Genomic DNA, 25,252 nt, shown 5'->3' with positions numbered 1-25,252 from the left:
GCCAGATAACTTTAGAACTGATTCCTTGGAATCCCTCCATACCTCTCCTTTTATATTCAGCTAAATTATAGTTAGATAACAACTTGTCCAGCTGTAACTGGCTGAAATTGCCATATTAGCCATTTTCAGTTATCCGTCTACATGGCTTACAAATATTATTATTATTTATTATTTTAGTTTTTTCTATACCGGCATTCGTGAGGGTATCACATCATGCCGGTTTACAATGAACAATGGAGTGAAAAAAGTAACATTGAACGAAATAAATAATAGGTGCTAAACACAAAATAGTTACAGTTACAATAAAACAGGGATGAGTACATCTCTCTAAATATCTCTCTAAATATCTACATCTCTCTAAATATCTACCTCCCAGCCTCACTAATACAATAACTATCTGCCCAGTTCTGGGAGGGTGAGTGGGAGCAACAGAAGCAGACCAGCCCGACCCTTGAGAGAATAGAGAAAGAGGCTGGGCTGGTCACCACCCATGCCTCTAATTTTCCCTCCCGGAGCCTTCCGCTTAGGCAAGCTCCCACCAGCAAGGAGAGAGGTAAACAAAGAGCACAGCGGCATCAAAACCCCAAGGCATAGAGTGAGGGGATAAGGCAAACAGCACAGTAACATCAAAACTGCAAGGCATAAACTGAGGCCTAAGGCAGTGAACATGGGGGCATTAAAATACGAAGACACAGAGTGAGAGGTAGGACAAACAGCACAGTGTTGCCTTATTCATAGACAGGTTTGTTGCTGTTTGAGTGCAGGCAGTTAGTGCTGGTTTGGTATGGGAGGCACTTGTAAGTCATTTTACGCGTGGCTTTCTGTGGGTCACAATGAACACATGCCATGAAAGGCCTAATGGGTTCTGGGTGTCATTTTTCCAGGTGTTTTTTGGTTAGCACCACAGCAGTGAATGTAAATATAATATACATATTGTAAATGATACTTTTACCTCAGAAGCTGTATATTGAATGTTATCTTTAATGTGTGTGGGGGCTGAGGGGGGGGGGGGGGGGGGAAAGCAAGGCTGTAAGGTTTGCTTGCACTATCCCTGGAACTACCATGTAGGGAAAGTGAAAAGACATTAGGCCTTTCCAGAATTTTCTTGAAGAATCAGTGTAGAAATCTGCGTCTTCAGTAAAAGATGCTTAACATCAGAAAACAGGCCAAACAAACCCACGACGAGAAGAAAAACACTTCTCCTTTTTAAGAAATTAGTAAGAAGTTGTGAAGTGAGGAAATGAGTCAGAAGCTACACAGGCAGCAGAGATAAATCTGCAGGAGATTAACCATGCAGTGATCCACCAGATACCACACAGAGCACTGAGGTTTCTGGGGAGATTAACCATCAGTGACTGACCAGAGACCCTACAGAGCACAGATATTTCTGGGGAGATTAACCAGCAGTGACCACCTGAGATCCTAGAGAGCATAGAGCTTTCTATGGAGATTAACCAGCAGTGACCACCTGAGACCCTACAGAGCACAGAGCTTTCTATGGATATTAACCAGCAGTGACCACCTGAGATCCTACAGAGCACAAAGCTTTCTATGGATATTAACCAGCAGTGACCACCTGAGATCCTACAGAGCACAAAGCTTTCTATGGAGATTAACCAGCAGTGACCCCCTGAGACCCTACAGAACACAGAGCTTTCTATGGAGATTAACCAGCAGTGACCACCTGAGATCCTACAGAGCAGAGAGCTTTCTATGGAGATTAACCAGCAGTGACCACCTGAGACCCTACAGAGCAGAGAGCTTTCTATGGAGATTAACCAGCAGTGACCACCTGAGACCCTACAGAGCAGAGAGCTTTCTATGGAGATTAACCAGCAGTGACCACCTGAGACCCTACAGAGCACAGAGCTTTCTATGGAGATTAACCAGCAGTGACCCACCTGAGACCCTACAGAGCACAGAGCTTTCTATGGAGATTAACCAGCAGTGACCACCTGAGACCCTACAGAGCACAGAGCTTTCTATGGAGATTAACCAGCAGTGACCCACCTGAGACCCTACAGAGCACAGAGCTTTCTATGGAGATTAACCAGCAGTGACCACCTGAGAGCCTACAGAGCAGAGAGCTTTCTATGGAGATTAACCAGCAGTGACCACCTGAGACCCTACAGAGCACAGAGCTTTCTATGGAGATTAACCAGCAGTGACCACCTGAGACCCTACGGAGCAGAGAGCTTTCTATGGAGATAAACCAGAAGTGACCACCTGAGACCCTACAGAGCTTTGTAGGGGAGATTAATGGTAGAAAGCAGTCAATGGATGTTTTAAAGCATAAGGAATTCAAACAATGAAAACTTTAATGAGGATTTTGCCAATATGGGGTGTGATGACCCTTTTGCCAGGTGAGAGTTTAATGTGTCCTTTTATTTTTTATAGACAAAAGGCAGTTGAGATGTTAACGCCATTCCTTCTGATCTTCGGTGTCTATCTACTAATTAGAAAGAAATCCCTAGAATCATAAATATATTTTATGGTATAGAATTCTAGATTTGCAAAGTACACAGATAAATCTAAAAAACACTAGAAATTTAACCCGATACATCCTGTAAACCATATAAGACCTGTGAACAAATACCACCCAGTTTGTTTGTTGAGTTATAACTATGAATGTCACTTTGTAAACCATTGTGAGCTTGAGATTTACACATGGAACGATGGTATATATATACCGTGTCTATTTATTTATTTATGTATTTATTTATTTATTTATTTATTTATTTAGTGATTTTTTTTTTATATACCGCGGCACGTTAATAACATCACCTCAGTTTACAATAAACAATAAATCAGCAACAAGCTTTACAGTAAAAAATGAAATAAAGCGGAAACATATAAATCAATTAAAAACAAAGACAAATAAACCAATGACAATCATATTCTACAGTTAAGGCATGTCTAAAAAGGCATGTTTAAAATGAAACGGAAGATCAGAGACAGATAAAATAAAATTTAGCAACGAGTGAAATACTAAATTGGTGAGTGGCAATGGATCAGAGAAAACAGTCTTTACAATGAGGGGGTGTAGAGTATATATTTAGATTCATTAGATGAGAAGGAGTTATAGATAGATATCTATGTATTTTGAGTGGAACAAATGATCGGCATTTCAGAAGAAGAGATGATCATTGAGTGTAAGCTTGCTTGAACATGTCTAAACATGTCTAAATAAAAAAATGTATTTGGAGCTCAGCAACATGATAGGGGACAGGGTACAAATGTGCATCAAACAGGAGAGAGATCTGGGGATGATCACATTTATTAATTTAATTAAATGTTTTAGACGCCGCCATTCCATGCGAGAATCACTAGTTCATAATGGTTTACAGGTAAAACATTCATAAATAAAATGAGTTTTACAAGGTTGATAGACATTCATATCTGATGAGCTTAAGGCTCTTAAAACTGACAAAAGCAATGGCAAGTGCCAGAGCGATATTATTTATTTAAGCGTGTTTAACTCATGGCTTTTCGCTGTAGCTCAAGGCGAGTTACATCCAGGTACAGTATGTTTCACTACAAAAGGGGTCGACTCTATAAGCAGTAGATAAAACCTTCTGATAATGCCATCTAACCAAGCACTGGGAGACATTCTCTGGAGTATTGTGTTCGGTTCTGGAGGCTGTAACACAAAAAGGAGTTAGGCAGAGGATGGCACTGGAGATCAAAGCTACCAAAATGGTGCAGAATCTGGGGTGAAACTTAGACGCAACTTTCAAAGGGATTTCTTTTCGTAAAATGTTTTACCTTTGTAAGTGGGCATTTAAAATGGTACCGGTTTGGGATTTTCAAAGCTATGCCTGCGGATTTGGTTGGAAGAAAGTATCCACAGGGAAAAAAAAAAGACGAGAAAATCTGCATGGGTGCTCTTTCCCTGGGGCAATTTTCAAAGGAGAAGTACACACAATTGTTCTTCAAACTTTTCTTCCTGCTTTCCCTCCCTATCCCTGGGAGAGCGACTGGGTGGGTTATATTCAACCACACCAACCCCAGCAGGAGAGAGGGCTTTGCAGGTGTGGCCCCCCCTGAAGGAAACCATCGCGAGCCCCCTGCTTACTTTCACTCCATCAGCCCAGGTGTGATCCACTCTGAGGGCAGTTTACATGAAAGCAACTGAACTGCAGGGCTTAAGAGATAATGTGGAGCGACTCTGGGTTAACCTGGAAAGAAGGCATGGTACATCTATTGATCTATTTCAGCGCTGGTTAAACAGCATCCAACGAGCTGCTGCCATGTGGCTCTTTGGAGCACAAACTGCAGCTCACATAAAATCCCCCCCCCCCCCCCCCCGGTACTGTCAGCCATGTTGTCTGCAATTTTCCCCTTTCTCAGCGTCCAGTTTTTAGGCAGAAGTTGTAAGCTCATAGCTTCCACCCTTGAATCTGTCACAGAGAAGGGAGAGGCTAGCAGTGTGCAGGAGCCTCCCTTCCTCAAGCAGTTCCCAGACTCTAAGACAGACAGGCCGCCATGGAGCCCATTCCACAGCAACTGAAGACAAGGCCTAGCAGGGCAGCAGGCTGAGGACAGGAAGGATAGACTGCCACAGAGCCTATCCCATGGTGGCTGAAGAAGAGGCTCAGAAGAGAGGTGGAGGCCCTGATAGAATGTGTGTGTGTGAGAGAGAGAGAGAAAGAAATGCATATGTATGAGAGAGAAAGAGAGCTTGCATGTGTGAGAATCTGCATGTGTGTATGAGAGAGACAGCTTGTGTGTATGTATATGAAAATGAGGAAAAGAGGATTTGCATTCAGACAACATCCAACATGGATTGAACTACACAGTCTGGGTAAACAAATCAGCGTGGGGGTAGCTTGCTTATTGCGGCGGTTACTACCCTCAACCAATTAAGCCTGATACATCACTTTGAATACATATACAGCATTGCTCTCTGCTTCAATGGCAGGGGGAAATGTGGAAAAGAGGATTTACATTCAGACAACATCCAACAAGGCATTGATCTGTGCAGTCGGGGTAACCAAGCATCGGGGTAACTTGCTTGATGCAGCGGTTACTGAACCATTAAGCCTTATGCTCACCTTTGATGCAACTCCAATATTACTCTCTGCATCAACGGCAGGGGGTGGCAGTGGCAGGAAATTCAAATCAGACAGTTACCAACAAGGGCCCTGAATTTGTTGGTCGGTGAAACAGATAAGTATGGGAAAATAAGTGTGGGAGCTTGCTGGGAAGACTGGATGGGCCGATTGGTCTTTTTCTGCCATCATTTCTATGTTTCTATATGTTTCTATGAGAGCCTGTGTGTATGTATATGAAAGAGAGAGCCAATGCATGTGTATGAGAGAGAAAGAGCCTGAATGTGTGTGTGTGTGCATGAGAATCTTTCATCCTTTGCCTCAGGCAGCAGTTTGCCTTGAGTCACCCCAGGGGCTCCCAGTGGTCCTCCGCTGTCCTGTCCTGTCTAGGTGCCTCAATAACTTAGCCTTTCTGTATATTGTTCCTGTGCCTTGTGTTGGCCTGTCTCCTGTCTTGCTCTTGTCTTGCCCAGCCCTCCTATTGGCCTATCTAGCCTATATGTACCCTGCCTTGTACCTTTATTTCACTTTGTTCCTGCCTCTGTGATTTACTTTGTAATGTCTATGTGATTTATTCTGCTCCTGTCTTGTCTTTCCGTGCTCCTACTCTGCCCAGCCTTTTTTCCCCTGTACTGCTTTGTCTTTCCTCCCAGTCATCCTCCCTTGGACTGATCTTCTGTTGGAGGCTCGGACTGACTTCTGGCCTTACTTTCAGGCCGATTCAGTAAAGTCTGCGGGAGAGCGGACGAACGCCCGCTCTCCCGGCGCGCGCACCGGCCCCTCGCCGGTGCACGCGATTCAGTATTCAGATTAGGTGGTGCGGTAGAAACAGGGAAAAGGAGGCGCTAGGGACACTAGCGCGTCCCTAGCGCCTCCTTTTTAGCCCAGAGTGGTGGCTGTCAGCGGGTTTGACAGCCGATGCTCAATTTTGCCGGCGTCGGTTCTTGAGCCCGCTGACAGCCACGGGCTCGGAAACCGGACGCCGGCAAAATTGAGCGTCTGGTTTTCAGCCCGACAGCCGCGGGCCGAATTCAAATTTATTTTTTTTAACTTTTTTTTCCCTTCGGGACCTCCGACAATATCGCTATGATATTAAGTCGGAGGGTGCACAGAAAAGCAGTTTTTCTGCTTTTCTGTGCACTTTCCTGGTGCCGGCAGAAACTAGCGCCTACCTTTGGGTGGGCGCTAATTTCTGAAAGTAAAATGTGAGGCTTGGCTGCACATTTTACTTTCTGTATCCCACGCGCATACCTAATAGGGCCATCAACATGCATTTGCATGTTGATGGCCCTATTAGGTTCGGCGGCTTGGATGCGCGTTTTCGGCCCCTTACTGAATAAGGAGTAAGGGAAAATGTGCGTCCAAGAGCAGGCTAACAGTGCGGTCCGTCGGAGTGCACTGTACTGTATCGGCCTGTTTGCTGTTCTCTGCCTGGACTCCGACTTTGTCTGACCACTGCCTGCCCTGACCATGTCCTGCCTTGCACCCTGCTAGAAAAGGTCTACTGGCCACCAAAACCTGCGGGCCCAACCCAAGGGGGAGATGGCTTGCCAGGCAGAAGACCCTGCCCTGCTGTGCTATAGAGCCCTGTACTGCTCCTGCTGGGGGAATACCAGTATCCAGCCTGGCTGATGGGGACACACAGTCACTCTCTCTCTCTCTCCGGCACAGACACACACACAGAGCCACCCTCTCTCTGACACACACACATACATGCACATTCTACTATTGTGCTGCTGCACTTTGTTTGCTCACTCACAGACTGCCCTCCGCCCCAGTACTGCTCGCCGCCAGCCGGTCAATAGCCTGAAGCAGCTCCCACCTTTTCCCATTCCCATCCCCTCTCAGCACCTGCACTTTCCAGGAGACTAAATGAAGCCCAGCCAGTACCTGCAGCTCACAAGACTTTGGATGGCCACTCCTGTGAGAGCAGAATACCTTACATACCCTTACCAAATACAGCATAAATCGGAAAGTGCCAATAAAATCTGAACTGGAAACCACAACAAGCTCAACTGTGTTATGCAGTGCAACAATGGAAAAACAGAAACATCATCATTCCTCACAAAACATCAACCAATAAAATCAAGAAATATAAAATATCTTTCATAAATTAACACTATTCTAATAAAAAAAATAAATAAGTCAAAACAGCTAATAGAACATCCTGTAACTAAACATCACATAAATGTGTTCTAATATTTCCCTAACACTAATAAATTATTTCAGAACAGCAAACACATGAAATAACACCTCAAAATTAAAATTAATAAGGATTTAAAAAATCTCTTTCTCCCTGTACCTGGTATATTTTGATTTCCTGTTACTCTGAGATTGTTGTGGATTGGAAGGAGGGGGAAATGCACAAACTTTATTCTAACTCTCTCTCTCTCTCTCTCTCACACACACACACAGGCTCTTTCTCGTTCCTAGAAAAGCAGGCTGACACACACCCAGACACACCCAAGGGCAGTATCTGAATTGAAGAAAGCAAGGGATAAACACAGAGGATCTCTGAGGGAGTGGTAGGAATTAAAAAGCTGAAGAGTTGGTGAGGATGGGCAGATTAGGTAGACTACATGGTCTTCTTCTGCCATCATGTTTCTTTGTTTCTAAACGGTTAACTGGGCAGAACCACATTTCACGGAAAGATAGGGAGCTGAGCCTGTAATTCTTGAAAAACATTTTTTTAAGATGTTTTGATACCTTGGGTTCTCAGAGATTGCGCCATCACAACCACGTCTTTGATTCGAATGGGTGCAAATTGTCACAGGCCTGTTCTAGCAAGGCCAGGAAGGTTCCACACCTGGATACAGCACCATGCCTTGGAGCCACCAGATGTTCCTGAAGGCAGAGCAGGCCATCTCCTACCTGAAGCAGCCACCGTTCCCTGCAGGCTGGGCCCTTGGGTGCGGGGATTCACCAGGGCAAGAAACATCGATCAATTGCAGAGCAGAAATCAGGCAGAAGACAGGAAGCAGGAACAAGGCAGGACAAACAGTGGTTTCCAAGAGCAAGTTCTAAGAAGACTACTGAATCAGCAAGGGTGGGTCAGGCTGGAGCTGTGTATAATCAGCCCTCAATCTGGGACACACTCAGGCCTCTGGAGCTCTGCTGCAAGACCTCCTAGCTATTGGGAATATCAACTCCGAAGGGTATAACACGAGAAGGAAGGTTCTTGTGTGTTTGAACTAATGCACAGCTATGTAAAATAAGGTAAAGCTGAAGATGCTTCTCTCCTTTTCTGTTTCACATTTACTGCTAGTGATTAGACAAGGAGTTGAAATGTCGTAAGACCCACCTTGTTTCTCTCTCTCTTTCCATTTTCTGCTTTCAAGTTTCATTTCTGATCTGCCTTGCATCTGAGCGGCAGCTTCTAAATAGACTCTAGCTTTCCTGTTTTGCAGGGGTGTTTTGTTTCTCACATAACAAGTGAACATTTCTTTTTGGAGCTAACTATTAGGTGATGTGGGCGGCAATCTTTCTGCTCAGTTACTTACTTTGAACACAAAGGCTGAATGACAGCATCCAACATTGGGTTATGGATCCAGACACCCAAAACACAGCAGTTTTGGACTGCAACAGGTGTTAAGCACAGAATGTGTTTAGCCACACCACGAAGTTCAAAAAGTTTTTTTTTCTTGTGCATCATGGCTTGAGCTAAAGTGAAAGACCCTGTGTTGCTAGAACATGGAAAATCCTATCCTGCATGGTCAACCAAGATGTGATCCCAAACATTAAATAGATCTCATGCTACTAATGCTGGTAATAAGCAGTGGCGATTCCCTAAGTCAACTTGTCTAATAGCAGTTTATACACAATTCTCCAGGAAATTGACCAAGCCTTTTTTAAACCCAGATAAGATAAATGCCTTAACCACACCCTCTGGTAATAAATTCCAGAGCTTAATTATGCATTGAGTGAAAAATAATTTCCTTCAATTTGTTTTAAATGTGCTATTTGCTAACTGCTTGGAGTGCCCCCTAGTCTTTGTATTATCCAAAAGAGTAAATAACCGATTCTCATCAATCCGTTCTAGTCTTCTCATGAATTTAAGGCCCTCAATCATATCCCCCCTCAGCCAACTCTTCTCAAAGCTTAACAGCCTCTTTAGCCTTCTTCACAGTGGCCATTCCATCCCCTTATCATTTTGGCTGCCCTTTCTATACCTTCTCCAGTGCATCAGTATCCTTTCTAAGATGTGGCAACCAGAATTGAATACAGTGTGGAAGGGAAGCAAGATGGCGTCTTAACAGAGACATGGTGTGCTGGAGCTCCGACATTTCCTCTGTTTTTTCTTTTTCAGCCATGCCTCATACCAAAAGGAAGTCTAAAGTTTGGGAGTTGTCCACAGCTACTCCCTCACTGGATCCTTTCCAACCCAAGCTTGTCTTGTTCCGAGCCCCTATAGCTTCCTCTTCACAGGAGGCTGGATCTTTGGTTAGAGAACCCAAGAATTGCATGGCCATCCTTCCGGATGCTGATGTCACATTGAGCCCCTGGATGCCAATCACTCTGTCTCCTCAGTGGTCGGGATCACTTTTGCTGCCATGTAGGCTGATTCAGGGCCCTGAACTGATGACTTCTGGGGAAGTTTCTCCTGCTCTCGAGTGACCCCTTGGGATGTGGATGCGCCGACTAAATTTGTGGCACTCCCGGGAAAATCTGGAGAGCCTCGGCTTGCCGTTGAGACACTAGCAATCTGGTGGATACAAGCCTTAACACTGCTGCGGAGTGCTGAGGTTCCTGGAGGCCTTCCTACACCCTCTATGTGACAAGGTTTAGAAAATCCTCTTCTTTTTCCTTCATTGGTTAAGCCTTCTGGATTCTGTCTGGTCAGCTTTGATGACTTTAGAGAAATCTTTTTTCTCATTGGTTACTGTTACCTCAGACATTTACAGCCGTTTTCAAGGCAATGAAGCTTTGCTTGCCCAACACGGTGAAAAGATTTCACATATGGGTACCCAAATTTCAGCTTGTCAAAGTGTTCAACCAAATCTAATTCACTATGAAGAGATGAATTCTAGGAAATTCGAAAATATCAAAAATTCCCTCTGTTATTTAAATCTGACGGTTTTGAATTTTCCTGTGTGTGATTGGCTTTCTCCATTGGAAATTTTCAATAAATTCATTTCTGAAGTGCTTGGAATTCCTTCCAATGCTATGCCTACTATTGCACAGCACTATTTCCTGAAGGATTTGAAAATGGACTCTAACTTTTCACGTTGCCAGCCTAATCTGAATCTAGCAGACTTTTTAGAATCCTGTACTGATTTGCCTGTTTCTAAACGGGGGAAGTTGTCTCTTTTGTTTTTCCCAAGGAACGGGATTTAGTTTTGAAATTGTTTTTTCACCACAGAACATCCCTTTCCTATGGTCAATGTGTTTGGATTTTCCCAGATATCACACGAGCTACACAGGATAGGAGGAAAAAATGTCTTATGGTGTGCAAGACGTGGTGTTAAATTTATTCTTCGCTTTCCTTGTCAATGTATTTTCATTCATCTAAATTCCAAATTTATATTTTTTGATCCTGCACAGTTGAGGTCACATTTGGATGCTCACCTTGTCACTTAATGATTGGATATCTGCAAAAAGCTTATCTGTCTCTGGTTTTTTTCTATTCCTATGTTTCACGTTTTTCTTTATAATTGCTCCTTTGATCTTGCTTCCTTCCTATTTTTCTTTTCTTTTTATTATTTTCATCAAATACAAGTAAGATAACCCAGAAAATGAAAATGACATATTAAATAGAAAAATAATCAAAAAAGGAAATTAAGCCCAGGTATGAACATTTTCCAATTAAGTAATACAGTGAGACAGGAGGGGAAAACATATGGGAGATATAGGTAATCTCATACAAGAAACAGGCTTAACGTGATTAAGGCTTCACTTCCTTATGGATCTTCACCTAGGTACTGTCATAAGACAAAGAAGTTATACTCCTGGAATTAATAAGAGATTTAAGTTGTCCATGTTATGGGAGTCTCTGTTTAGTGGACCCTTGGGCCGACCTGCAGAAGACTGGGAAAGGTGTTCAAAAGTCTCTAGTATACCACAAGCTGGGAGGCAGATATTCAGGCCGGACGTAGAGGTGCTCTTCACCCTGGAAGCTGGTGCTCCCCCGGGAGGAGCCCGTAGGAGCCCAACCACTGGGACTTAGGTGGCTTCACCCTTGGAAGCCAAAGCCCCCCCGGGAGGAGCCCGTAGGGGCCTGGCCGCTTGGACTTAGGCGGTAGTGGACCAGGACTGGGAACTGGAACCAGTCTAGCACAGTAGGTCAGTACTGTAACAGGGTTCGTGTTCTGGAGCCAGACAGGAACTGTAGCTGGACTTGGGTACTGGAACCAGGTAGGAACTGTAGCAGGCAGGCAGGAACGGAGCGAATAACAAGACAGGTTGCTCCGGGGCACAGTGCAACAGGGATCCGGTAGGTAAGCCCGTTGCAAGGCAAAGACTGGGTGGCCGCGGTCGGCTTATCAAGGCCGCGGCGTCTAACGTCAGGATTTGGGCGGAGTCAACACTGGCGGGAAATGGCCTAGAAAAGCGCCCAAGTGGCACACGCGCATGCCTAGAAGCAGGGCGTCCATGGAGGGCCTCCCGGCGGCGCGGACCTCGCCAGGACGCCGCCGAACAGGAGAGGAACTAGGCCAGTGAAAGCGGGAACAGGTCCAGAAACTCGGAGGTAAAGGTCTGGTCGCAGCGCTTGTGGCCAGAACCGCAACAGTCCAGGTAGAAAAAAACCCAAAACATTAATTCTGAGAGCGAATAATACATTTACATGGATATCGTAGAACAAAAGAGAACCCCAAAGCTATTATCTGCAGTTTTAAAAGGAGAAAATCACGTCTCCTTTCCTGTGTAGCACAAGCAAAGTCCGGATAAATACGGACTTTCTGGCTATGAAAATGAGCTTTTATGTTCTTAAAGTATCTTCTCATAACCTCACTTAGTTCCTGCTCAGAAACAAACGAGACTAGGAGAGTAGCTCGATCATATATCTCAACCACAGTATGTTCTAAAAATTGGGTCACATTTTCTAAAATCTCAGGGCGATTTTGAAGAGACCTCTCCTTTGCTGAAACAGGCAGAAAAAAACAATTTACTAATACAAGGTGTTTTTCCATCTTCAAATTTAAGTATTTCCAAGAACTAATTTTTTAGGGTATAGTAAGGATCTTTTCCCACCACCTTGGGAACATTCAAAAAACATAGATTTAAATGCCTTGAATAGTTCTCCAAACGTTCTATTCTACGAGAGACGTTGCCAGGATCTTTGATCATTTTGATGTTGCAAGTTTAAATCTTAGAAATGGAAGATTCCACCGTCTCTAACTGAGCTTTAAACCCATTAATTTGACCATCAACTTTGCTTTCCAAGGATTCTAACTTTGTGGTAGGTTCTCCAATTTTGTATCTTGTACTCTCAAAGAACAACCAAAACCAGCCACTAGGTCCCACAACACATCCAGTGTCACCACCACTGGCTTAGGTGGTACATGAAAAAACTCACTCCATCTCCAAGAGGAGAGATATCCACCTCCAATGCGGCTCTCCACAGTACAGCTGCGACTCCCTCACAAGCTCTCAAGCTCTCCATTGGCATCAAAACTGAGGGGCCAATGCAATACAGTGTGCTCAGCCGAGCGCATTGTTAACCCGCAGTCAGCCACGCGATAAATAGGCGCTAATCCACCCCCTAGTGCCTCCTTCCTAGCGTGACCGTCTAATTTAAATATTGCATGGCACTCCCCTTTGGGGCACCATGCGCGCATTAAGATAGTGGGCGCTGACTGTTCAGACCTGCTTTCTTGGCGCCTTTATTGCATTGGTCCCTGAATCAGGAAATCCAAAAGTCTCCGATGAGCAAGGGGGAAGCACAGACAGCATCGTCAAACCTCCTCTCTGTCCCCGACCCTGTGGATGAAGATCCGGGGGACTCAAGGTGACATCCCCAAGTGGTTCCGACGCTCCCTCGCCAGGAACCGCAGCGAGGCAACATACCCCCTCTGTCGAAGCCGCTCCAGGTTTGTAAGATGTAATAAGGCACTGTCCTGTCGGGAATGCAGTGTCGGGGGGGGGGGGGGGGGACGGGACATGAACCTTCCCTTTTCTTTTCAAAGGCCCTTTCAAAGAAACAAAGTAGCAAGAGAGAGCACTTTCAACAAGCCCGGTTTACGCCACCATCTTGCCCCTCCTATTTTTCTTTTATAATATTGAGTCTCTAGTATTTTGTATTTTTGACCTAATAATGTTTATATAATACCTTATATAAATACCTACAGTACCTGAATGTAATCCACTTTGAAGTGCTGAAAAAAGGACAAAAAGCGGAATATAAATCTAAAGAAAAAATAAATAAATAAATATATTTGTGTTCCGGACCTTTGTCCTGTGTTCCTGACTTCCTGGACCTTGCTTTGACCCTTGCCTGCCTTTGGGCCACGAGATATGCTGCCTGCCCTGATCCTGCCTGGCCTTGGATTTCAAGATACGCTGCCGGCCTTGACTCCTGTCTGACTGGACCACGAGATACGCTGCCTGCCATGACCCTTGCTACTCTAGCACCACGAGACTTTCTGTACCTGAGACCCCACATAAGTCCAGCCAGCCCCAGTACCCAAGGGCTCCACCTGCGGGGAACAAGGGCTGGTAGTGGTGAAGCTCCCTCAGGGTCTCAGTCAATCTCCAGCCTCACCAGCCGACGATGGGAACCTATGGGGCTCCTCCTCATAGGTGGCGCCTACTCCCCCTCGGCCCAGGGATCCACGACCGTAACACTTTCAGAACCCTGGAGGTTATACCATCTGGCCTGGGCAATTTGCTGCTCTTCAATTTGTCAATCTGGCCTACTGCATCTTCTAGTTTCATTGTGTTTTGGTTCAGTTCATCTGAATCATCAACCTTGAAAACTGTCTGTGGAATGGGTACCTCCCCAACATCTTCATTAGTGAACACTGAACAAATAATTTATTTAGTCTTTCCGCAATGGCCTTATCTTCCCTACGTGCCCCTTTAAGCCCTCGATCATCTAACGGTCCAACCGACTCCTTCGTAGGCTTCCTGATTTGGACATATTTTAAAGTTTTTATTATGAGTTATTGCCTCTACAGCAACTTCTTTTCAAATTATCCCTTAGCCTTCCTTATCAGTGTTTTTATATTTAACTTGCCAATGCTTATCCTTTTTCCTATTTTCTTCAGATGGATCCTTCTTCCAAGTTTTGAAGGAAGTTTTTTGGATAAAATATCCTCTTTCATTTCACCTTTTAACCAAGGTGGCAAGCGTTTGGTCTTCCTTCCACCTTTCTTAATGTGTGGAATATATCTGGACTGTGCTTCTAAGATTGTATTTTTAAACAATGTCCATGGCTGTTGAAAACTTTTAACCTTTGCAGCTACACCTTTCAGTTTTTTTCTATTTTCCTCATTTTATTAAAGTTTCCCTTTTGAAAGTTTAGTGTTAGAGCTGCAGATTTACTTATTGTCCCCCTTCCAGTTATTAGTTTAAATTTGATCATGTTATGATCACTGTTGGCAAGTGGCCCCACCACTGTTACCTCTCTCACCAAATCCTGCGTTCCACTAAGAATTAAATCTAAAATCTTGTTGGTTCCTGAACCAATTGCTCCATGAAGCAGTCATTTATTATATCCAGGAACTTTATGTCTCTAGCAAGTCCTGATGTTACATTTCCCAGTTAACATTGGGATAATCAAACTAACCCATTATAACTGCATTGCCAAATTGGTTAGCTTCCCTAATTTCTCTTAGCATTTCATCATCCATCTTATTTTAGCCAGGTGGATGGTACTATACTCCGATTGCTATACTATTCCCCTATACACATGGGATTTCTGCCCATAAAGATTCTACTGTGCCTTTAGTCTCTTGCAGGATCTTTATCCTGTTGCCATCCCGGACATAACTGCCACCCACCCATTAAGTTGATCCACCTTATTGCACGGGTTGTGGAGCTCAGAACCGTAAGAATCCTGCTTAGTGTGGCAGCAAGCAAAACTTTATAAGTTCAACATCTTAAGATAAAGACTGCTTCTTCTCACCTCAAATCACAAATCCTCCCCCCTCCCTTCCCCATACCTGATCCTCCCCATCTCCCCTCCACCCTACTTACTCCCTTCATCCCTGATCCTGTTTCTCAATCCCTGGGCCTCTCGCCTTCTCTCCCTTCCCTAATTCCCTTCTCTATGCTGATCCTTGAAATCCCATTTATCCCATCCTAAAAAAGAAAACAGAACCATGTTGACTTCCCTCTAATTTCAATCCTTTCTACGATACTTCTTCCATTGTGAAATCAAATGCTGCTATTGCTTTCTTATTGTATGCTACCATCCTAATATGTTGTACTCTGCCTCCAGTGAATTTCATATTCCAAAAGGCAGGCAACAATTAAATAAAGAAATAAATAATAGCAAACAGACGCATTGGCAAGATTGGTAATATAATATCAATCACATATAACATGCAAATAGAAGGACATTATTGATTGTTTAAATTAATCTCTCTCTGAAAACTGCACCTTGGCAGTGTGGCCCCTCCCGGGGAAAGGTTGGAGAGCCCTGACACAGCAGGTCATTTTAACACCGATGTTATCAGCCCCATACGCTGAGGGATCAGATGTAGTGAGGGGTTTTCACCTGTTTAAACCTCTGGAATTAACTCTTATTAGAGCACGGTTAATCTGAGACAAGTGAAACAGAGAAGACTTTTTGGTTGCTTGCTGTTATCTGTTGGGCTCGTCTGCTGCTTTTTTTTACATTACAAATGACTCAAGCTGCAGAGCAAGAAATGCTAGGGCTTCCAGGGGCTTTTGCAGAAGAGAGACAGGAGCTAAGACTATTGGCTATTCTCCCCCATTGCAAAAAAAAAAAAAAAAAAGTGCTCCTGATGTGCACATTTTTGCCCTCAGAAATCACCGCCTGCCCCAAGCAGGTGTTACTTTCTGAGCAGCCCAAAAAGTGTATAGAATAGCAGAAAATACTGCTTTTCTGTACTTCCTCTGACTTAATATCGTGGTGATAATAAGTCAGAGGAGCAAAAAGGAGTTGAACAATTGAAAAGAAAAGTGTGCCGGCAGTCAGGTTAGGAAAAGGGACCTTCATCAAACTGAGCATCCCTTTTCCTAACCCGCTGACAGCCGACCTCTCCTGGGTGCCCGCTGCTGAGGAGGCACTGGGGGTGCACAATTTCCTCTATCCCCTACATTTTACCATGTCAGCTCTGCGAGGGGGCCCAGTCCCGTGGCAAACCTAGGCCCTACCAGCAGCGCCGGGGGGGGGGGGGGGTGTGTGTGGTTGAGCGGGGATCCCCAGGCTGCGGTGCCCCCTCACTCGTGACTCTGGCTAGAAGTCGGAGAGCATCAGGCGCCTTCACAACAGGAGGCTCGTGGGGGGTCGGGGCTTCTAGCAAGACCCTGACCCTGGTCACCCGGGCTCCGACCAGGTAGCATCGCAGGTTCGGGTCCTCCAACCCCTCCAAACCCAGAGCATGGTTGCGCAGGGGGGGGGGCTCCCCAAGGAGGTCACTTGCCCACTCGGCAAGCCCCTGGTCAGGCGCCGCAATGCCCAAGCTCTCAGCACATCTCTGTAGAATCCTGGCAGCTGCGAGAGCCGCTTGGGGGTAAAGCTTCTCGGGTCTATCACCAACAGCTAACCAGTCGTACCACAGGTTGCCCGCTTGGCGGAAAAAAATGTGTCGCCATCGGGCGCCATCGCGGAGTGGGGTCTTCGCACAGGTATCTCTGCAGGGCCTGTAGACAGAAGGTGTGCACCTGACTCCTCGGGCACACAACCTTGTGCCTGCCTTCTCCCGATGGGAGAGCCAGGACCCCCTCAGAGACCCAGTGCTGCCTGCCACCCCAGAAGAAGTCCAGCAGCTTCCTCTGAGTGCGGGCAAGGAACTCCTGAGTCGGGCTCAAGGCGATGAGGCGGTGGTACAGCCTGCTGGCCACCAGCCGGTTCACCACCAGGGCCCGACCGCGGAAGGACACCAGCCACAGCAGAACCCTCCACGCCCCAAGGCGAGCTTCCACCTTCTCTCCGAGCTCGCTCCAGTTCACGTGGGCCGTGGTTCCCGCGATGTAAAGGTGGACTCCCAGGTACCTAAGAGTCTCCCTGCCACACGACAGGTCAGGGAGAGCGTCCACCCTCTGCGACCCGTTAGATCTTTGACGATTTAAAATATATCGGACGATATTTTAAATCGTCAAAAAACGATTCACATCCCTAATTCATTATCAACAATATGATTGGTCGGATCGGCAAGCCCGAAGCCCCGATAGGCCAATCTGGCCCCCACGAGCCTCCTGTTGTCTTCGGGCTGTGGTCCATCGGTCTTCCCGGTTGGGGGCAGGGATAGGAAGCTGCGTGAGCGGGCGCGCACGCAAATAAAAGGGAACACTGCCGGTGTGACACCAGGTCGTTCATTTTCAGCCTGCGGCCTCTCTCCTTCGCGGATTGCCAGTAGGTTAGGCTCCTCTGGCGGCCGCTCCTGCTGCCCTCCCTGGGTGTACTCTCCCTTGCAAATGCACGCCTGTCGCGCAGGGGCCCGACTCTTAGCTGTGACGATAGGAGACATTCCAGGGTTCGGGTGGGATTGGGAAATCATTCAGGTGCATTGCATGTTAAATATTAGCCCACACAGGAAGCAGAAGCAATGTCTGGGGGTCAGCGGTACCCATGGGCAATCATCAAAGGGAAATTACTCACAGATGTATCACCTGGGTGGGCTGTTTTCAAATATTTCCTCATCAATGTGCAGTTATTTATTATTTGCAATGAAAATGTTTCAATTCTTACAAATTTGTCCCCCCTTTCTCTTTATATCAGGATCTTGGGGGCTGCGTGGCCTGAGGGAAGTGAGGGGTCTGGTTGGAGGTTCGCTCTCCCTGCAGTGTCAGTATGAGAATGATTATGAGACTCACAATAAATACTGGTGCCGGGGAGATGTCCGGATCTCCTGCAGAATCCTTATTCAGACAGAATCGAATCGCCACATGACCCAGGGCAAACTCACCATCCGGGACAACGTCGCAGCACTCACGTTCACAGTGACCATGGAGGAGCTCACCCAAGGGGACAGCGGGAAGTACTGGTGCGGGATTGATGATTCACTCTTGGATCCTGGAGCTCCTGTGGCCGTGACTGTTCTTCCAGGTAAGCCCAGACCCCCAGCATCTCATGCTAATAATGATGCATATGTGAAGGTGGGGAGACTGAAAGGTGAGGATTCAGTAGCTCCTCGCTCCAGCACACACTCCTGATCCTGTGCCACTCCAGCATTGTGACACTGGAGGATAAGTGATGTGGGTATTTATTTATTTATTTATAGGCTTTTCTTTGCCGACATTCGTGAGGCACATCATACCGGCTTACATTGAACTGAAAGGAGGAAAATACAATGAACAGAATAACAGGTCATGGTTAAACGCAAAGGGTGTAAGATATAAACATCGTAAAAACATTCTGAGATTATATATACTAACATAAAAGAACTAAATAGCTATGGAGGAAAAAGGTAGAAAGAAAGAAAGAGAAACTTTGTACAAACTAAGAAAACTTTATCTTTAACAATGAGAAAGTGGTATAGGGGTTATGAAGTGCAGCAAAGTTCCAGGGGGGGGAGGGAGGGTAGGGGCACAGATGGAAAAGGAGAAGAGCAAGGGGGGGAGGGGCACAGGAGGGGGGGGAGGAGAGGGGGAGGGCAGGTAGTAGAGATTCTTAGATCTCCACTGTATGGGTTATGGTCTAAGTCCATTGATGTGAATATTCAGGGGCAGACTGGGCCATATCAGTAGTGTGATGTGCAGAACCTCCACAGCTCAGCATTTACTGATGCTTTTAATGCAATTGCAATATTTCTCCCTGCTTTGATGGCAGGGGGGGGGGGGGGGGGGAAGGGGAAATGGATTCAGAAAACAACCGAGGGCCTTGCCTTCTATGGTCTGAGATACTGAGACACAGACATAAGGAAAAAAGCACAGGACTCCTTCTATAGCCTAGTCCCCCCAAAAATTAAGAAAACGTGCAGGGAGGTAACTTGCTGGTGCGGCAGTTACTACCTTTAGCAGACAGCATGGAGATTACTACCATTAACCAATAAGCCTTGATGATTTTAATGAAACTGCAACATTGCTCCTCCCGTGAATGGCAAAGGGAAAAGGGGAATTGTATTCAGAGAATAACCAAGAGGTCCCCGATTTCTACAGTCTGGGGAATACGGGAATAATCACAGGACGGCTTCTACGGCACAGTCCATAAGCAAAGTGTGTCCAGCAGCACTGTCTGAATTTTGAAGAGAGCTCATCACCCAGCGTTCTCATAGAGCTTGGGATGACTGCACAGAGCTGAGGTCAGGTTGCTTCCCTTAAGAGAAACACGGTGGTAGCCTGCAAGGCGTGACAGTTGCTATCTATTGAAGCTTGCTGGGCAGACTGGATGGGCCACTTGGTCTTTTTCTGCTGTCATTACTATGCTACTATGTTACAGTTACCAGAAATTAATGTATCCAAGAGCAGTATATTATTTTATTCTTAGCACTTTTCTATTTCCAAAATCCCCTTCACTAAGAATAGAAAAGAGAATTGCTTCAGTGACAGTGAGGGGAGAAGAGCAGGTGGAGACTGACCCCAGGACATTATGGGGTCAATTTCCAGCTATCCCTAAGGTTAACCAGCTAAACTGCTTCTGAAAATTCCCCTAAATCCAGCTGGTGAAAAACTAACTGACTGCAAATTACACTGCCATGTGGCCATTCAGGAGTAAGAGGTGAAATCCTCTCTTCAACCCAACATTTTTGAGCAGCTAACTCTCACTGCCTATACCCATTTATCTAGATTGAAAATGTGTCCTCCTGTCTCCTTACAGCCGGTTCCTGGGGGCTCAGAGACCCAGAGGAAGTGAGGGGTGTTGTTGGAGGATCCCTCTCGCTGCAGTGCCGGTATGAGAGAGGCTATGACATTAACAGGAAGTACTGGTGCAGGGGAGAGGAGTGGAGTTCCTGTCACATCCTTGCCGAGACAGAGTCTGGAGCAAAGGACAGAATCTCCATCACGGAGAACGTCATAGCGCACACATTCACAGTGACCATGGAGCAACTCACCCAGGCGGACAGCGGGAAGTACTGGTGCGGGACAGAGGGGCTGCGCTGGAATTATGGGGATCCTGTGATAGTGACTGTTCTTCCAGGTAAGCCCAGACCCCAGCATTTCATGCAAATAATGATACATACATGAAGGGAGGTGGGGTTTCTAGAGCCCCCGTCCTCAATACACATTCTTGATCCAGTCATCCAGTCCCACTCAGCATTGTGAAGAAGGAAAAGAAGTAATGCATCTGGGATAAATAGGTTACTGTTATTGATGTGATTATTCAGAAGCAGACTGGGAGGTTATCAATTCGAAGTTCAGTACCTGTAAGACTCAGTGTTTACCGACTTCTCAATGGATGCATTTAGTTAAAAACATTTATCTTCACTGAGAATGCTTTGTAACCCCTGTTCTGCCGGCTGGTAGAGCACAGGGGCACTTCAGGAAGCTGTGAGGTAATCAAACACATCACGTACTCCTGGGGCCTTTCCAGACAGGGAGGAAAACAAGCTTTCAAAGCCCATCAAAAGAAAACACACTCTCACAAGAAGACTCACTGCAGTACTTGGTGCAGATGAATGCACTCAACAGATGGTAGACAATACAAACAGAAAATAAAACTCTAACTTACAGCCAATAGGTTTACAGTTGCAGAATCTGCAGGCTACTCATTTATACATTTATTGCATTTTTTAGACACTTGTCTAATAAAAGCTCCATGCAGCTTACAAATCACAGTAACACAATACACATCCTGTATGCAATGATTTCTACTTTTTAAAATAGTTTGCCATAGCAAGTGGCATTCACACTAGGGGGCGGATGTCGGAAATGTTTCATGTCACTGTGCTGGACTGTATTGAATTAGCCTCCATGCTGCTCTGTTTGCGTACTCGCTGGATTCGTGTTTCTGTGAGCTGCTGGATACTTACAGCTCCATTATACCCTGAGAGAAAAGCAGTGCTGTGTTACTGCTCTTGCAAAGAGGAAGTCTCCCTGGCTTGTTTGCTTTCCTACAAAAGGCATTCTCTTTCCTAAAGAAACTCCATTGTGCCACAGATCTCTGACAAAAAAAAAAATGGGTTAAGGGCCCAGACAATGCAAAAGTAGATAAAGAGAAAGCCAGAACAGATAAAGATTCCCCACAGCCAGAGTAAAGTGAGAAAAGCTCCAAAACACAAAAAAGAAGATTGTGAGAAGCCAGGTAAGCAAACTGCAGAGATAATTTGTTAAACAGCAGCCTATAAAAAAAGATTTTCAGGGAACAAAGTGAAAGGAACTAAAACATGTCTGTAGATGCTATAAATCATACTGAAAGGCTGAATTCTCGCAATTTTCCAAGCTGGAGATTTTAGATGATGGTTTTTAGGTCAGTTTTTAGAGGGTTTAGCTTCCTAACTTTTAGGCACCTAAATTGTCCCTTTTGAAAATGTACTGGAGCTGAGGGCCTAAGTTTAGGTTCCTAGGCCGGATTTTCAAAGCGTGTTTAGCCTGCCACTGTCTATCCAGTTATGTTCAGCAGCTGCTACATACTCAGATAAGTTTGCAATCCACTAAAGGACATCGCCACCTATCCCATGACTTTTTAGTTTTCCTAGAAGCCTCTCATGAGGAACTTTGTCAAACGCCTTCTGAAAATCCAACTACACTACATCTACTGGTCCACATGTTACTCACCCCTTTTTAAAAATGTAGGAGATTTGAAAGGCAAGACCTCCCTTGGGTAAATCCCTGCTGGCTGTGTCTCATTAAACCAGGTCTATCTATTTGTTCTGTGATTTTATTCTTTATAATAGTTCCCACGATTTTTCCTGGCACTGAAGTTAGGCTCAGTGGTCTATAGTTTCCCGGATCACCCCGAATCCCTTTTTTTTTTTTTTTGCAGAAATGTGGTAGCTTTATTGTGTTAATGTTAACCACCGAAACAGAGTTCCAGGTATATATACTTGAGCAATGTGACATACTAACGAGCTCACAATCCCTAAAAAAGAGATGAATTTAGCAAGAAGAAAATGGAGCTCCTTTTTATCTCACCCCCCCCCCATAACAACAATGACCCCACCCTCAATCCCCCCCCCTCCCCACCACAACCTTCACGCAAGACGTTCGCAGCCTTGGTGTCATCCTTGATAACCACCATAACCTAAAGAAATTCATCAATTCCACACTGAAAGATGGTTTCTTCAAGCTCCACACGCTGAAAAAACTGAAACCCCTGCTCCACATTAATGATTTCCGTACAGTCTGTCAAGCCACCATTTTATCCAAACTTGATTATTGCAATGCCATCCTGCCATCCTTCTCGGCCTCCCAAGGAACGCCCTCCAGTCCCTACATGTGCTCCAAAACTCCTCAGCACGTATCCTCACCAATGCCCACCGAGGAGACTGCATCACCCCGGTCCTCAAGCACCTACACTGGCTGCCAATCAACTCCCGGATCATTTACAAATCACTTACCCTAATCCACAAAGCCATCTACTACCATGACATGCCTTGGTTCAAGGAACACCTCTGAAGCCGTAGCCACGGCAGACCCACCAGAGCTCAACACCTCGCCACGCTGCACACTCCCTCACCCAAACTGTCCAAACTTAAATCCACCAGGGAACGTGCCCTCTCCCTCGCCGGACCCGCCCTCTGGAACAAAAATGCCCCCTAACCTTCACCTTGAATCTTGTCAAAAAAGATTCAAACAGAACCTCAAGACCTGGCTCTTTAAACAGGCTTACGCCTAACTCTCCCCTTAAACACCCTAACACCCCTCCTGCGCTCCCCCTCTAGCTTCTCCACCTATACCCCCTTATAAATATTTCAAACCAACTTGCCCCTGTTTAATGTATCATGCATACACCTTCCAGTCCCCCCTGCAATTTACACCCCTCTTTCGGCATATTCCCTCCTTAGCCCCTCTGCCAATTCCCTCCCACCGCAATGAACTTACCCAATGTAATGTTTCCTGTTACTATACATTCTTACACAATGTTACTTGTTCCATGTGAAGCTCGTTACACTTTGTTATTTGTTCCATGTGAAGCTCCTTGCTGTATTTAGTTACCTGTGAACTGAGATAATGTTCCCAACGTATCCCGGTATATAAAAACACTTAAAAAAATACATAAGTAAATAAAGATATTAAAAGTAATGAGTGATAAGGGTTTAGAGAATAACTGAAATATAGGTATCTTTATCAAATTACGATTTGCAGGAGTTGGCGCAGAGGCTGGAATGATTTAAAATGGGAAATACTTTCCGACTGATGCATTCTCTTTATAATTACTAACCTGCTTCAAACTTAAAAGCCCAACAGATTTCAAATTGTAAGTACACTATAGCAGCAGCAGCTAGGAATCCAATCCCATGTGCATTTCACAACAATGTAACTTCTCTAAAGGAAACACTTTTCATTTGCTGTTAAATTATGTTTCCTTTGTGTACAGCTCAGAGGAAGAAAGACGAACCCTTACCTTGGCAGAATGTTATTGCATCAACCATTTCCCCGCAAGCCTGTGAGTTCATTTTTCCTAGGAAAGCTCTCTGCGGAGTTTTCCTCTGAAAATCTGTTGGCGGGCTGGCGCTGTGGGAATTGTTTATCTCGTGGACTTTGCAGCTGTGAAATGCATGCAGGGATTTCAACATGAAACCCCTTCTGCTCACTTTTAGGGGGCTTACCCTGACCCTATACCCCTGTACTCGTTTGCTGCAAATTTTCAAAAGGAAATTATGTTTCCCTTTCAAAATTCTGCTTGCAGACCCAAGGGGGGGGGGGAGGGGAATTAGCCAGATAAATGTTTTGAAAAATGACTAATTTTAAACAGACTTCTCATATTGTCATGGATTGCAAAGTTATAATCTTGTGTTTTTCCTCTTGGCTGCAATAAAAGAAAACAGCAAGTGTTGGTCCATGTGAGGCCAATTAAAGAATTATTATTATTTTTTTAACTTTATATTTATTATAATTTCTCAAATTATTAACAAGCATTCAAGCTTATGGTAACATACATGAGAGATAATAAGCAATGGTTGGAAAAGAAATAAAAAATTAAGCAATACAATATATTTCCCTTGTAATATTAAAGGTGAAGGAAAAATAAGAGCAAATCATTTAGGGAAAAATATTAATGAAATAAGAAGCAACTCACAATACCATTAAATGCAAATGCAGTTAGTCAAAATTGAACATTCAGACAGGATCAGCTGAGGGACAAGCATCCAAATATAGGCGTAAATGAGAGGTATCAAAATATACATGTTTAACACCATGATAAATAATAATACATTGACAAGGAAATCTGAGAAATAACTTAGCGCCCATAGCAAAACCTTGGAACGCATTAGAAGAAACCTTTTCTACGTTCCTGTTGGCGAAAAAAAGATCTTAATATCAAGTCTCTATCATGGGAAAAATGCATGACAAAAAAGAGTCCCACGTCTGGAAATTTTAGTATCCATAGAAGATTCCAGAAACTGAGTTAGGTCCAACTCTGGTTCAGAAACTTGATCAATTGTATCCGGATTTGAAGACTTTATCTTATAAACTTTGGCGAAAGTAGGCATAATTTCTATTGGCACTTTCAATATCTCAGTTATATATTTCTTAAACATATCTGTTGGAGAAATTAAATTTGACTGGGGAAAATTTAATATGTAAATTTAAATAATGAATAGAATTTTCTATATTCTCCAGTTTTTGTAAATGAGAAGAATCAGATTTAACCAGCAGGTCCTGAGTTTGCTGTAAAGAAGAAACCTGAAGTTCTAATGCTATTTCCTATTCTTTACATTCATAATTCCTTCCACATGATTCTGTTAAAACCCCTGGCCCTGAGCTAGAAGTGCTAAGAAAACCCCATGTCCCACCAGCATCACGGCCGACCCGGATACTGAATTTGAATTCTGGAATATCTTGGATGCCAAGATGCTCAGGAGCTAATAATTATATTATCTCATCAACTGTATAGTTTGCAATAGCTGCTCTGATGCTGAGGTACTAATAGACACAGGAAGATGTAATAGAATCTTGATATATAAATGCACATGAAAATCATATAATAACTAGAGGATATCTCAAACATTTATCCAATGTGTACAAACTTT

At 44.7% G+C, this 25,252-nt stretch overlaps 1 protein-coding gene across 1 annotated transcript in view; it reads left to right on the top strand.

Moving 5' to 3' along the window:
* The first annotated feature begins 1,310 nt into the window (after positions 1-1,310).
* LOC115073483 (CMRF35-like molecule 8) overlaps positions 1,311-25,252 on the top strand; it is a 44,626-nt gene continuing 20,684 nt past the window's right edge. The window contains exons 1-3 of the mRNA XM_029571930.1: positions 1,311-2,363; positions 17,899-18,225; positions 19,936-20,256. Of these exons, the coding sequence (XP_029427790.1) occupies positions 2,309-2,363; positions 17,899-18,225; positions 19,936-20,256 (703 nt within the window). The 5' untranslated portion in view covers positions 1,311-2,308. The remainder of the gene's footprint in view (positions 2,364-17,898; positions 18,226-19,935; positions 20,257-25,252) is intronic.

This window comes from Rhinatrema bivittatum, chromosome 1 (genome assembly GCF_901001135.1).
Source record: "Rhinatrema bivittatum chromosome 1, aRhiBiv1.1, whole genome shotgun sequence".
NCBI classification, from domain to species: domain Eukaryota; kingdom Metazoa; phylum Chordata; class Amphibia; order Gymnophiona; family Rhinatrematidae; genus Rhinatrema; species Rhinatrema bivittatum.
Note: the sequence above shows the minus strand (reverse complement) of the source record. Positions and strands in the feature narration are given on the sequence as shown.